General features: G+C 42.8%; 1 protein-coding gene across 1 annotated transcript; it reads right to left on the bottom strand.

Moving 5' to 3' along the window:
* Window positions 1-4,667: 4,667 nt before the first annotated feature.
* On the bottom strand, window positions 4,668-15,024 carry psmf1 (proteasome inhibitor subunit 1). Its single transcript, XM_071903584.2, has 7 exons — window positions 14,833-15,024; window positions 13,758-13,910; window positions 11,790-11,872; window positions 11,073-11,267; window positions 8,170-8,226; window positions 6,829-6,990; window positions 4,668-6,115 (listed from the first exon to the last, which is right to left on the bottom strand). The coding sequence occupies exons 1-7, from the start codon at window positions 14,959-14,961 to the stop codon at window positions 6,064-6,066; spliced, it is 831 nt and encodes a 276-aa protein (XP_071759685.1). The 5' UTR covers window positions 14,962-15,024; the 3' UTR covers window positions 4,668-6,063.
* Window positions 15,025-15,319: the final 295 nt, after the last annotated feature.

Here is a 15,319-nt window from a genome sequence, read left to right as displayed (position 1 = left end):
CTTTCTCTAGACAATGTTGCAGTGCCCAACTGCTACCATTTTGCTGCAGCCACCTTTTATAGAGTACAACAGGTGGTGACATCACCTGGCACCAAAGATCAGCCAATAGCAGATGGCAGATAGCATGCTTTTTACCACATACATTCTGGTCATTGCTCTACATTTTACCCTTACGTTTTAAGCATTTTAGCTGATGCTGTAATCCAGAGCGACTCAGAACGAGGTTCTGCGCTTGGCGAGGTTTCAGTCTAGATAAAATGCCACTGGGTCCCATTATCCTTTCTTAAGCTGCCGTTCTCAGCCCTCCCAAGGAACAGTAAAGGGAGGGAGATCGCTGTGCGCTAAGTGCCGAGCGCCTGTGGGGAGAGCGGCGCTTTACACAGAGGAGAGATCAGAGAGAATCAAGGTATGAAACAGACCGAGATGGAAAGATCAGAGAGAAAGAGAGGAGGAGAGCGAATGGAGGCGGACAGAAGAATGGAGAGAAGAAGAAGAAGAAGAAGAAGAAGGTGAGCTGTGATGTATATCTGTAACAGGGACCTAAAACTCTTCAGTAAAGCTGCAGTAGGCGACTTCGCACTTTGGCGCCCCCAAGTGGCAGCAGGAGATAACTGAATGTTTGAACGTTTGAAGGACTTCATTACCCAGAAATCAAGTAACGTGAAGTCTGTAAAGTGCGCACCCCTTTGACCTAAATTTCTTCTTTTTCACGTCTGGTGGTGGTGAAGATGTTCAGCCATCGTTGGTTTGTTGGTGAGTCCAGCTTTCTCTGGATGGAGCGCTCACTCGCTGCTGTTTAGGAGACAGCTTTGTATTTTACTCTTCAGTTTAGATTTGTCACTTCCTGTGTTCCAAGAAGATTTCCCGCCAGTAATCATACCAGAAAATGTAAATTAATTTGGGTAAATAGGGCGACTCTCCGGCGCCTCGATTAGGGGAGATGGGACACTGTTGCAACCCTAATTTGTGATTTAGACTAATGCCCCTGTAATTTACATTAAAATATTGCCTAACACAGCTTTATACTACAGTATTTACCTCTTAAAACTACTGTCTTTACCTCTATTTACCTCCCAAGGAAAAGAATAGGGGTGCTGAGGAGATAGCAGCCTTGTTTTTTAATCTGTAGAAATAACAGACATAAAGACATTGATGAAAACAGAGACAGATAGTTGACTACAGTGTCTGAGCTGGAAACATGACATTGTATGAATTAAAGAGACAGAGGAAGCTGTTTGCTAAACTCCCAGAGGAGATAACAGGTTGTTGAGCAGAGAGGAGAGGAGAGGCAGAGATCAGAAGGAGAGAGAGAGAGAGAATCAAGGTATAAAACAGACAGAGGAAGAGCGGACAGCGAATGAAGGCAAAGAACTGTGAACATTTTAGTTCACAGCATAAAAAAGAATGGCTGCGTGCAAAATATGACACTGTCTGCATTCTGAGTCTACAAAACAAAAGCGCAAATATGAGAACAGGGAGAACAGAGCGGAGAAAGAGCTTAGATCTATTTCTGTAAGACTAAACTAACCAAGAACTGTAGTCTACTGTAATCACTTCACAACAATGAAAGTATTCTACATGTGGATGCTGGGTGAGTGAACCTGATGAAGCCTGGTGGTGAAACACATTGTTCGCTCCCAGGTATTTTGTTCTTTCTATTTAGATGCATTTAAAACCCTTTTTACTCCTGACATCAACATGCATTCTGGGTAACTGGACAGAGCAAAAGACACATTTGGCCACATTAACATTTAAATGTAAATACAATGTGTCTCCAATCCACATTTGGACATTTGGCGGCATGCAGGAGTCGGCCAAATTAAACGCCAACCCAAACAAGCACCACATTTTAACAATATGATATTATGGCATGTTAAAAATTCATATTACAACAGCTTTGAAATGGTTTGGAACTGATATCAGAAAGATATTTAGGTCCTGATTTCACAAAATGATGCATGTAGCAGCCCATGGACGACTGGATGTTATCTCAACATTAATTTTGGCATTATATTTGTAAGGATACTGGTGGGTGGGGAACATGCGAGACAAGGTGTTTACTGTCAGTTTTAAAGGATGTAAATATTATGAGATGTTCATGTTAATCTCCAATTTGGAAAGTGAGAAACCAGCATTTTAATGTGTGCACCGTATCTTAATATCATGTTTAAAAGACATATGTTAATGCCAGGTGTAAAGGTAGCCAAAGATTAAACATCATAAAACAGGAGTAAAGCCACACATGTAGTGGAGGGCAAACCCACCTAAACTCAATTTACCCACCATTTTTATTTACAGAATAAAGGGTTTTTAGTCTGACATAAATCTTTATTCATAGTATGCATCATAGCCAGTAATATCAAACTGTTGTCAATTATGAGGATAGGGTCTTTTAAGGGGAAAGTAAGTGTTTTTATGTAAAAATAGAGCTGATTTTTGCTTCTATCAGTGGTTGTTTGATCACCAACTGGAGCTCCAGAGTTTACCCTCCTTTTTGTTCACCGCTGCCTGCCTGTTCTCAGAGTGCGGTGCAGCACTTTCCTTATTGGACTATTTTTCCTGCTCTAACCTGAGAGGAGCACCGCTGCGACCGGAGCATCTGCAACCTGTGGTGTCTGCTATATTTACCTCCCAGCCCTCCCAGGGACACGTAAAGAGACAGAGATAGCTGTTCGCCAACTGCCTGGGGGGATAACAGCTTGTTGAGCGGAAAGTGGAGAGTGGAGAGGTGTAAATCAGAAAGAAAGAGAAAGAGAGAGAGAGAGAGAGAGAGAGAGAGAGAGAGAGAGAGATCAGAGGGAGGAAGCGAGACAGAGAGAAGAATAAATAAGGCAGGGAGGGAGGGACGGCCGAGGACAGAAATCATGAACGAGAGAAAAGAGAGATTTTCTGACAGACGGATTGTTAAAGTGGAGTGTGTCTCTGTTCTCTGGCTTTTGTGTGTGAGTGTGTGTGTGTGTGTGTGTGTGTGTGTGCGAGCTCAAACCGGCACAGAAAAGAGAGAAAGGAGAATCAAGGAGGCGAACAAATATGAGAATTAAGGCTGAGATCAGAGAGAGAGAGAGAGAGACAGAGAGAGAGAGAGAGAGAGGCAGAGGGAATTAAGGGACGGAACTGAAAGAGGATAGAGGGAATAAAAGAGAAAGGCAGAAGAATGGAGAGATCAGAGTAGGAGGAAGTAGAGAGATAAAGAACAAAAGGCGGAGAGAGAGACAGAAATAAATATATAGGGGAAGAGAGAGGAGGGAGTGAACAGGAGGACAAATAAAAATAGAGAAAAGGTAGAGAGGAAAAAGGAAAGAATAGAGAGGAGGAAAAACAGCAGCATATTATAGAGAGAAATGAAGGATAGAGGATGAATAAAGGTGGAAAAAAGACAGAAGATGAGACAGAAGTGAAGAAGAGACAATAGAAGATGGAGAATAAAGGCTAAATGTAGGAGTAACAGTGGCGGGATGAGAAGAGAGAAAAGAAGAGACAAGAATAGAGGGAAGAACGAATGAAGCAGTAGATCGGACAGAGGAATGGAAAGAATAGAGGGAGAGAAAAATGGTTTAGTAACAGACAATAGAATGGAGAAAATGAAGGTAGAGAAAAACAAAAAAGAACGACAGAGAGGGGAGGGGGTGAAGAAAATGGAGGAAAGAGGAGAGAAAAGAAAGATACATAGAGAGAGTCAGAGAGAGAGAGTCAGAGAAAGAGAGAGAGAAGAAGAATGGAGGGAATAGAGGGAGATGGAGAAGAGGTAGAGTGAAAAGAGAGAGGATTGAAGAGAAACAGATAAAGGAACAAATTAGGAAAATAGAGGGAAAGAATAGACGGGAATGAGCAGGAAAATAGGAAAATAGAGGGAAAGAATAGATGGGAATGAGCAGGAAAACAGAAGAAAGCAGGGAGAAAGGGAGAAAAATGGAGGGAATGAGGACAGAGAGATGGAGAGAGAGAGAGATGATGGTGAAAGAGGAGAAGCATGCGGCAGCTTCTCCTCCACACAGTGATCTGAATGACAATGAGGTTACAGGGCCAGAGATACAACATATAGGATGTCTCACACACACACACACACACACACACACACACACACCCTTACAAGCATCACACAAACGCATTAACACACTCCCTTCTGATACATGCACACACACACACACACACAAATATCACAAATATCCAGAGGCATGATGCACATGGAGAAACACAGATATAGCGTGTAAGCGTGACACACACACATTTACATGTACTGTACAGGCCAGCCTGCACATACACACATGCTCACACATACCTCCTAATGAGACCGACACACAGATTCAGATACACACACACACACACACACACTAGTAACAGACACATACACACATGGTATAGCCACCGCCTTGCAGAACAACACATACTATCAGCACAGTAATGGAATGGAATGAAGGGGTATTTTTGTATGTAGAATATGTAATGTTATTAAAGTACTCTGTCACTACCCAACCCAGCACACACACTACAGCCAGATCCACACACACCAGTGTTTGGGATCAGAGGAACCTCGGCTTTAGCTCCAGCGTCCTCAGGTAGGCCGACCCCAGACTGTGTATAATCACCTCATTTTCTGCACCTCATTTCCCTCATGACCCGTTTCCAGGAGACTGCAGCACTGCACAGCAAGAACGCACACCAGAAGGTAAAGTCTGACATTTTTATTGAAGTATTTTGGCATATTTTGGGGATATTTTATCACCAAGTCTTTCAATCAATTAACAACAAAACCAACTGCAAAGCATCTTTTAAGCCCTCCACTCAGTATATCCACAATAGAAGTGTGTCTTGTTTAAAGAAAAGAGAGCAAAGTCATATCACTTTTATCAATAAATTATAACTCCAGGACGCAGTGCAACGGGATGAGGAGAATCTAAACAGATTGTTAGTCTTTTCTTTTTCAGTTTAGGAGGCAGAGGAACGAGGGTTTTGCCTTTGGAGAGTCGAGGAGAGATTTGACAAAGCAGATGCTATCTGGCTACTTCATTTTTACTTTTCTTATCTAGAGCGACTAGGAATGAGAGCGCGAGGAGTTCGGTGTCTTGCTCAAGGACACTTTGACAGGAAACACACGTCAGCTGCTGTGGGGATCGAACCTGTGAGCTTGCAGTTACGGGACAACCTCTCTACCCGCTGGTCCGCCCTGCAGCCACCAGGCCGTCCAAATGTTATCTTGCTGCTTCAGAATATGTCTGTTTTGGCTTTAGTACCACAGACAAAAAGACCAATCAAAACAGGCAAGCGCAAAAATCTAACTAAGATTTATTTGTATGTCAATGTACTTCAGTGTATTTCATTCAGAATATGAGTTTATAATGAGAAAGTAGCATTAAGAGACGATTCCAGTGTGTATGTGTCTTTATCCATCTGGCTGAATTTAATTCAATGCACTGGCACTTTTTTCCAACATCAGTTTTTTTAGTTATAGTCCAAGAGAAAACAAAAATGCATTTTTCTGATGTCAGTGTTATTGTCAGTGTTATATAACAGAATGCACCACTTCAGCCTTGCAATGCATTTTTAACATCAATTCTACATCAAGAGTGTGTTGCTTACACGTGAGTTATACAGTTATACATTAGTTATATGAAATGGGCATGAATTGGCTTTCCGCTCCACTGTGCAGGCATGCTGATGTAAATAACACAAACAACAGAGCCTAAACACAGCGGGAGGTCAAGAACATGGAAAACGTCTGTTTGAATGTGTGTGTAATCATGTTTTAGCCTCTGCACTGAAATAAAGTAAAGAATACCTGAACGGTGGAATGGATAAGACTCTTTTTCTATTTTAAGCACAGTGAATGTTTTTCTTTTTCAATGTATAAAACAATACCCCTCTTTCCCAAAAATAGAAGAAAAAAAAAGAGAAAAGGAAGAAGAAAATGACATTTGGGTCACCAAACTGAATCGAACCCGACGCTCAGGAAGGAGGCGGCGAGACCCTTCCCCTTCCCCTGGCTCCTATTGGCTAAGAGACAGGATGTTGTTGGGTGAGTGAGCAGGAAAACGGGAAGTGAAGACCAGGAAATGCTGCTGGGCTCTACATGAACATGTCGTCATAGCCTGGCGGTGGCATGTGGTCTGGGTCCGGCCTGGAAAACACACACACACACACACACACACACACACACATACACACACCATTGACATACTTGTGAGGACCATCTATTGACTTGCACTCGTTGCCTATTCTACCTTCCCTCTGCTCTGATTGGTTCGCGCTTCACCGCATCATCAGAGCGGGGGGAAAAGTTTAAGCCAGCTGAACTTCTTGTCGCCATTTTCAATGGAAAGAAAGAAAGCACTATCGCATGTTCCCAACAACGCTGAGAGCTTAACGTGTTTTTAGTACACAGAAATTAAACTTTTAGAGCGTTGCACTTTCAACAGGTTTTCGATTGACCTTATTTCCGTGGCGGCCATTTTGAACTTGTGTCAAACTCAGGAAAGGAAACTCTAGAAGAGTGGAATATATACAAAACTAGCATTACTTCAACACATAAGTGAGGACTGCAGATTAGGTTGACCAGACGTCCCCGTTTTCCGGAGACACTCAAAAGTTTTAAAAATGTCCTAATATAATGCTCTACACTGACACCTGGTGGTTGTGTGTGTGTGTGAGAGAGTGAGAGAGAGCGACAGAGAGAAAAAGACAGCGTGTGTTTGTTGAGAGAGACAAACAAAGACTTTGTGTGTGCGAAAGCAAGAGACAAAGACGAGACAGTGAACATAAATGATTGTTTGTGTAAGTGCAGAAACAGAGAGAGAATGTGTGTGTGTGTGTGTGTGTGTGTGTGTGTCTCACCCTGGTCTGTGTCGTCCGACGGGTCCGAACGGGTCGAAGCGGGCCCCTGGGGGAACGGCTCCGGGGGGCAAAATGTCTGGAATACCGCTAGACGGGTCGAAACCGGAGCGAGGATACCCCGACCTCAATGGGTCGACTATCATCCCACCGCCACCGCGAGACCTGGGGGGGGGGGGACAGAGAGAGAGAGAGAGAGAGAGAGAGAGAGAGAGAGAGAGAGAGAGAGAACTTATCTACAGGATCTTATGCATAGTTTAGGTGTTTTACTCTTTTTGTTTCTATGTTCTATTTCTTTGTTTTCCCTGAACTCTATTTTAATGTCTGTTATTGATAGACAGCAGAGAGACTGAGAGAGACAGAAAGAGAGAGACAGAGAGAGACTCACTCAGTTTTTCTCTCAATTTCAATTCAATTCAATTCAATTCAATTCAATTGGTGTTTTATTATTGGTGTGACTGGTATTCCATACACTGCCAAAGCAGAAAATGACAAAATGACTGACGTCCACTACAGAACAATAACAATCAAATAAGAGCAGATCAGCTGCCTACAATGTCATTCTTCATTTAGTACTGCTGTTCATTTCCCCTTACTGTGTGTCAACAAGCAAAACATTTTCCAGCTAAAAGTGCAAACTGACACTTCTCAGCACATAATGGGGAGCTTTGTGAAGACTGAGGAGGAAGGTGGGGTGACATCATGGTCATGCACTAAACCCAAACAAAAAATTCCCTTGCTGTTTTTTTTTGCAGTTTAAATTAGCTTGATCTTTAGTGATTTAAAATGTAGCCTAGCATTAGGCACTGGGGATGGGGAAGCACGTGCAGGGACAATAAATATGCTTGAGTTGATTTAAAATGTATTTAGAGGCTAAACACAGCTTGTTTTGCCCCATTTGAGTGTTTTGTGCTGCTGTTTCCTATTGAGAATGCACCGCCTCCTTATACTTGTTCATTACAGGAATTACACTATAATTTAAAATGTAAAATAAAATGCCTCTTCCTTGTGCATTCAAGTCTAGTTTGCTTTGAGATTTGGTTGTTTCTTTGCAATATGTGTCCTGCAGCTCTGGTGTTTGCAGCCAGAGTTTCAGAACCAGCTGGTAGACGAGACTCTGGAGCGGCGCCAGTAATCCACTGGCCTTTCATAACACTAATGTCTGTCCTGTCACTGTGTAGGGTAACTGTCTTAGACACTAAATCCCAGATTAGAACAAGACCAGACTGACACAAAAATATATATCTGAAAATGGTTTCTGCAAAATTAGGCATAGGAGAGAGAGAGAGAGACATAGAGAGAGACAGAGAGAGAGAGAGAGAGAGAGAGAGAGAGACTATTCACCCAAAGGGATCCAGATCTGCTCCTCCAGCTGTGAATGGAGGTCCCATGGGCCCGGGCCTGAAACACACACACACACACACACACATTAACAAGTGCATTACATTTCCTTCTTGACCTCTCAACCCACAGTGGAGCATGTCATCCTTCAATTTAAGTTAAAACATGAAAATCACCAAAACTGGAGTTACGAGGTTTTCACCAGACGGTGTGTAGACTTGTGGGTGGGGACTGGATTGGACAATGGTGATTGTTCTTGTGACTGTTTTTGCTGCATCTTGCGATCTTGTTTTATCTCATTTTGTCTTTTGTGTTTCTGTGTTTCTCTATTGTCTCACCGCATTGAATTTCCCCGTGTGGGATAATAAAGTTATCTAGTAGAATATTTTAGATTCTTTAAAGTAGCCGCCCTTTGCCTTGATGGAAAGGCAAAAAGGCTTTGGAAAGAAATTCATACATAGGATCAACTTCACTATTTATATTTGTGTAAGAAACTAATTTCAAGCATTTAAGCAGAAGCCTTTAGATCAAAATGGCTTTAAGAGAATGAAAAACATAGAACATTCAATCAGGTGTGTCCAAACTTTTGACTGGCAGTGTAGATTATATTCTTTGCCACTTTCACCACGTGGCTCACTGAAGTTTCATTCAATCTAAACCTAATCTGCTGAACATGGCCTAGACATTATGAAAGCTTTATGGCAGCAGGCCGCCCAGTCAGTCAATCAGCATATCAGCCAGCGCACCTGTGCTTATAACGGCCTATTAATTATTCAAAGTTAATCACACAGGCAGGCTGCAATTACTTTTTGATGGACTTGTAAAAATAAACTGATTAAAAATTGATGCGACTCTTCGTTTTTTTTGTTTTTTTTTACATTGTGTTGAGCCTCCTTGCCTCTAAACCAACCCTGAATTATCCATCCAGCCTTCAGGCGATCTGGATCATTCCTGCCGTCTCTCTCGTCCCTCTTTCCATCTCTCTCTCTCTCCGTCTAGCTCTTCTCCCCTCTCTCTCTCCTTTTGTCTCTCTCGTCTCTGATTATCTTTCCCTCTCATTCTCTCCCTCCCTTCTCGCCTGTCTGATTGTCTCTCTCTCCTCCCTGATTCTCTTTCCTTGTCTTTCTCTCTCTCGCTCCCCTTCTCTCCATCTCTTCTCTTTCCTTGTATCTCTCTCTCATTCTCTCCCTCCCTTTCTCTCTGTCTGATCATCTCTCTCTCTCTCTCTTCCTTGTCTCTCCTTTCTCTGTCATTGTCTCTCCCTCCCTCTTTCTCCTCATCTCTCTGTGTGATTGTCTGTCTGTCTGTCTCTTTCTCTCTCTCTCTCTGTCTGTCTCTCTCTCTCGGGACGAGGCGGCGACAGCAGCGAGGTCGATAAAGTGCTGACATCACCTCATCTCATCTGATCGGGTCACAGCTAAGAGCAGAGAGAGAGAGAGAGAGAGAGAGAGAGAGATGGGTACACGGACGAGGAGACGAGAAGAGGGGTGGAGAGGAGAGTGATAGAATCTGTCCTGGAGCTCTGCCATTTCCTGACACTGACTACTGTATCTCACCACACACACACACACACACACTCACTCTCTCTCTCCCCTCTCATTCCTCCTTCCTTGTCTCAACCCTAACATCCAACCAACCTTCCTCTTTGACCCTCTCTCTCGCTCTCTCCCTCTGCTGTAAATATTAAATAAGAGCATGAAGGATACTGCAGTAGTACCCCCCCATCACACACACACACACACACACACACACACCCTAGCAGCCCACGCTCTGCCCTCCTTTACTCCCTGCTGTTGTAGTTTGCTAACAGCTCTGTCTAGACTTTCTACAAGGCACAAACTCAGCAGGTCTGGAGATGTGCTTGGACTGTGTGTGTGTGTGTGTGTGTGTGTGTGTGTGTGTGTGTGTGTGAGTGAGTGCATTATAAGGTTATACACACTAGCCCATTTCAAAGTAGCGTTCTTCAGCAATGCAGTTAAACACAACATTTTTAGATTTTTGAGACTAATTAAAGCTTAGATGATGCATTTAAATGTAACAAAGACTGTAATAAAGGCCTTGGATTTAGGCAATTCAATTTAAAACATTTTAAGACATATTAAGGATCCCGTTGCCATTGCTCTACTCCCTAATATATGACTTAGCCCCAATATGGGCCGTTGTCTCCTTCTCTCAATATAGTATGGAAGACACTATCTGGTTTGCCCTGGTTCTTACTATCTAGATGATGAAGGAATAACAGGCAAGCCAGTTGTAAAAGCAGGGATTTTGCTGAGGTAAGTGCTGCTTGATGGATCGTATGTATGCAAAATTTAGCAGTAGAATCTAATGATTCAAGTGAGTTATTGCCGTTTGAGTGAGCCTGAACTCTTCTGCAATGAAGAACTGGGGAAGATTCTTAAGTCCAGATGAGCTTTCGTTTTTAATTTTTAATACACTGTCAGAAATGAAGAGACTTCTATCTTCACCTGCATTTTACTGGTTACTGTGTCCAAATGAAAATGAGACGAGTCAACTGTAAAAATGTTGTCCCCCACAAACATGCAGCCCTCCTCTGAACCAACCAGCAACACACTGTATGCTACCTTGCATTGAGTGTGTGGGGGGAGCGATATTTGATAACTGTGGAAAATTATATTCACAAAATATTGCGATATCGGCCCAAGCCTACCAATCCACAAAACATCTGATTTCATGGGTTTTCATTTCAGGCTACAGGGCAATAAAAAAACAGCTACAATATTTCAAAGACTGTGTAGACTTTATATCCACTGTATGTTATCCAAAAAGCAAAGGAACATTAAACGACCAGATTTCGGCACACAGTTGGACGTGCGGTTCTCTCTCTCTCGGAGACAGACAGAACGGCACGGGCGACTGCGACGGAGCTTCCTGTCATTACCAACCAGTGCGGCTGCATTCCCTGGCGAGGGCGTCGGGTGGGGATGCGGAGAGGGTCGCTGTCCTCTCCTCTCCGTCTCTCCTCCTCTTCCTGCTCCCCTCGACTCTTCCTCTCTGCCTTCCGTCCCGCCGGTCTCCCCTGCGAGGGCAGCAGCTGAGTCTTCACCTTCTCTGACAAACTGGCCGCATCCTTGAACACACTGATAAAGAAGAGTTTGTGATTTATTTATTTTTTTACCTCAATTTATCGAGGGAAAGTTGACTGAGCATTTTTTTCAGTACCGTCCTGCTTCACATTCATACAGTTTATATCTAGGGTGCCAGCACCCTGACTGAGATAAAGTGTCCCTTAATAGAAAAATCCACCCGTAACGCTTCGCCAAGGAAAACTTTATTACCAATATGTTCCAAGTACTAAAAAATGGTTCCAACATTTTGAAAACCTCTTCATTTCTGACCACAGCTTATTTTTCACTTCAACATTCCCTAACATCGATAAAATAACAGCAAACAGTGTCATCAAAAAGTCAAAAGATAAACTGGCTCAGACCCGGGCAGTTAATTTTTTGTACAAAATTTTACTCTTCAATGTCTGGTTAACCAGGTCCCAGCTCTTTCACCAGTAACCAAATGCTGGTCAGTTTTGGCTGTGGCTGATAAAAATGATAAGTTCTGAACCATGATGAAAACAAAAAAAACTTCACATCCCTAAACACACTCACCTGTCATACGTGTTCAGCTGGCCAGCATCAACGTGATCACTGATGTTCACCGTCAGGTCTGATGCCTGCTGTGTGCTGGGGTTCTACACACACACACACACAGACACACACACACACACACACACACACACACACACACACGCACACAAAGATCAAAGATACAGAAACAAACATACACACAGACAGACACACAAGCAAAGTATCATTACCTGATATATATTTATTTCTCAAAACGACATTTAAATAGCAAGACATACAAAGGAGATTCATTTTGAGTTTTTTGTTTTGTTTTTTAGTTATGTCCAACTCAATTCCAATAGCAGGTCCGAAATAGCCAAAAAACAGTGTTATGTCTTTCCAAATTCACAAATAATGCTTAAGGAGTTTCTTATGGATCAACAGAGATGTAGATCTATCTGCAGGAGCTCTGTACTAAACCCTTCAACATTCAACTAATCAATGCAAAGGATTTTGACAAATCACTACATAAAAGTTTGAGGACCGTTACTTCCTGTACACAGGTGTAATCCCTTAAACTGTTTGTAGTGCTGGGGTGAAACTAAAAGGTGGACCAGGTGGAGAAAGATTTATCTTTGAAAATGTTTAGATTAGATTTAGATTTTAGGGAAAAAGTCAAGTCAACATCCTAAGTGGCTGTGACCAAGACAAGTCTGCGTCAAGATAAACATAGTACCTGGATGTCACAGAAACTGAAGACTCCAGTACTACAGCCCTCTAACTCTGTATAACATGAATACCTGCTCATATACTTGACTACAAGGACTTCCACAAATACAGGTCTGGACAGTCTGGAATCACAGGGTAAGCCAGAACGTGGCTGGCTGGGTGACACATGTCCTAACTGTTGGATAGGGAGGAGGGAGCCGGGCGAGTGAGCTCCAAAATCCCCCTGACTTGAACCCTCTTGATTTCGCTTTCTGGGACAACCTGAAGGAAAACGTTTTTTTCTGTAAATATCCAAAAGCAGCAGCTTCTGCAGCAGCAAATGAGTGTCACCTGTATTGCCAGGTCCTAATCAGACTCTTTGACCCAAAAGACTGATTTATGGTTCTGCCTCAAAGTGCCACCATAGGTGTCTGTGGCAGTGTGAGCATTTAGCATTAGTTCTGCGTTGGTGATTCTGCGCGTAGACCACCGAAACACAAGATGGCAGTGTTTCTGCTTTGTTAACACAGAAGTAATAACAACAGAAGTAGTAGTGTTTACATTGTCTGAAACTCATGTTCTGGAATATTTCTCGCCACAAATTCAATGACATCTGATAATCTTTATAATTCGGATATGAGATGTCGTACAAATGAACATATTTGCAGACCTCCTCATTCTAGTCTCTCTCTTCACTATCGGCAGACATCAACCGGATACAGGTAGGAGGAAATACAAAGCGGGCCAATCACAGTTCTTGCGGTCTTGCGCAGAACTATAAATCGGCCTTAAGACTCTGGGGACTTTCTTTAATGTTGCCTACAGCAATAGCGTCACTACTGAGGAGTTATTCTATTGTTATTCTGATTGAAGAATTTTCTCTCTGATTGATCTTGTCATTCAGTGATTGGACCCCCCAGTGTCTGAAACGTGTACATTGGTTACCCAAATGGAAAGCAAACCAACACATCCTCTCCGGTGGTAAACCTGACCTACTCCGCTTGAAAACAAGGCCAAGCTGGCTTAGCTGTGTCCTCTGTTTGGTCCCAACCACAGACATCAATATTTACGTTCATCATGATGTTGTACACCAAGTAAATTCCAGGTGCTAAGCAACTTATTCAAATGATTTGATTGACATATCTGGCAACCGATAAAACGTAATGCTCCAAGATCGGATATGCTGAGTCAGGCACAAAGAAACATGTTGAAAATGTGTCTGGAAATTGGCGGTGGTCATGCTGAGTGAGTGATTTCCCTATAGGCTTCAGGACTTTCCAGACACCCTGCAGTTGTGTTTACCATTAGGTTGAAGATCAAGGTGGAGTCGGCAGTGATGGCTTTCAGCATGAGCTGGGCGCTGCTGTCGTTGCCTTGGTAACGTAGAGTGTACAGCTCCTTGTTGCTGTTCCAGTCAGCAGGCAGCAATTCTGACTTCTTATCACTGCTACGAGGCTGGAGGGAGAGAGAGAGAGAGAGAGAGAGACAGACAGACAGACAGACAGACAAAGAGGGAGGGGAAAGCAAAATGGGGTAGAAAGAGGCAAACAGAGAGGGAGGAGAGAAATTATAATGTAATGATGAATACGTGCGGTTAGATTAGCACCTCAGTGTCAATAAAACGTGGTGGTTTAACTTGTACTGACTGACTGTATTTACAATGACAGGGAGCAGCAGCATGAGACAGCCTAACGTTAGCTAAGCTAGAGTGAAATGGCAGTTTTCAGAGCGCATCGTGATATCACTAACGTTATTCTGCTTTCAGAGTCATTACGTCGGCATTTAACTTATGACAGCTCGCTAAAACAAAGACACAATTGGTTTGTCGCCCTTGCAGTTCGTTAGCAAACGTCCGTTAAGTTTGCTAACACTTAGCAAACGGCAAGTTGGCTAGCACCGACACGCGCCGTTCTCTCTTGAATGGAGAACGTCACACGTCAATCCACTGAAAATCTGGCAATTTAATATTGCCTTCCTAGTCGGGAAAGATGCATACCTCGTAGACAATTACTTAAGGTCTTTTCTGAATCGTTAGGAGCCATTCTTCAATTCGGCATACAACTGATCCACCAAGCGACATGTATTTTGATAAAATCTCAACTTTTAGAATATATTAGCTTGTTGTTCCTGCGACTTTCCTCCATCAAAATACACCATGGAGTGAGCTAAATGAGGTCTAAAAGTTGAGATCTTACTGAAAGTGCTGTTTACGGGATATTACCAGAATACCCTGACAATTAAGAGTTAAGTGTATGCACATTGGCTGATAAGCAAGGCAACATTAAACTGCCGAATTTTTAACGGACTTTGGCGTGATATTCACTCTATAAAAGTGAACGGCAGGAATCGGGCTGCAGGTTAGCTAACGTTAACTCACTTCGTCTCCGGAGCCGATGCACCTGTATCCGCTCTTTATCATTTCCCAGTGAACGAAGCACACAACGGCGTCCTGCGGACAGCTGATGCTGCCTCCGACGCAAGTGTACAACACCTCTAATCCTGCCATGTTTCTTTCCAAATAACTACAACGTTAACATAACCTAAGTTTCAAGAGCAGAAACGAAAACGAAAGACTTGACAGCTGCGTAGCGGTGTCAAGTTGCCAATAGCAACAGAGACTTCCGGTTTAAGGCTTTTAAAGTAAAGGTACTCTTTATAAACGGAAGATTTTTATTGCCTGGTGCCAGCCCCATAGAATCGCAGTCTTTAGCACTTTTTGAATTTGCATGGCTGGACACCAGTCAAAGATTTTTACACTAAGTACCAAAACAAACAAAGTACCAAAAATATGAGATGGACAGCATTATGGAATAGGAATATGATTGTACTAAGTATCATATATGACAGCAGAGTACCCTGAAGCT

The sequence above is a fragment of the Centroberyx gerrardi genome, chromosome 5 (genome assembly GCF_048128805.1).
Source record: "Centroberyx gerrardi isolate f3 chromosome 5, fCenGer3.hap1.cur.20231027, whole genome shotgun sequence".
In the NCBI taxonomy this organism is placed as follows: Eukaryota; Metazoa; Chordata; class Actinopteri; order Beryciformes; family Berycidae; genus Centroberyx; species Centroberyx gerrardi.
This window is presented reverse-complemented; position numbering and strand designations above follow the sequence as displayed.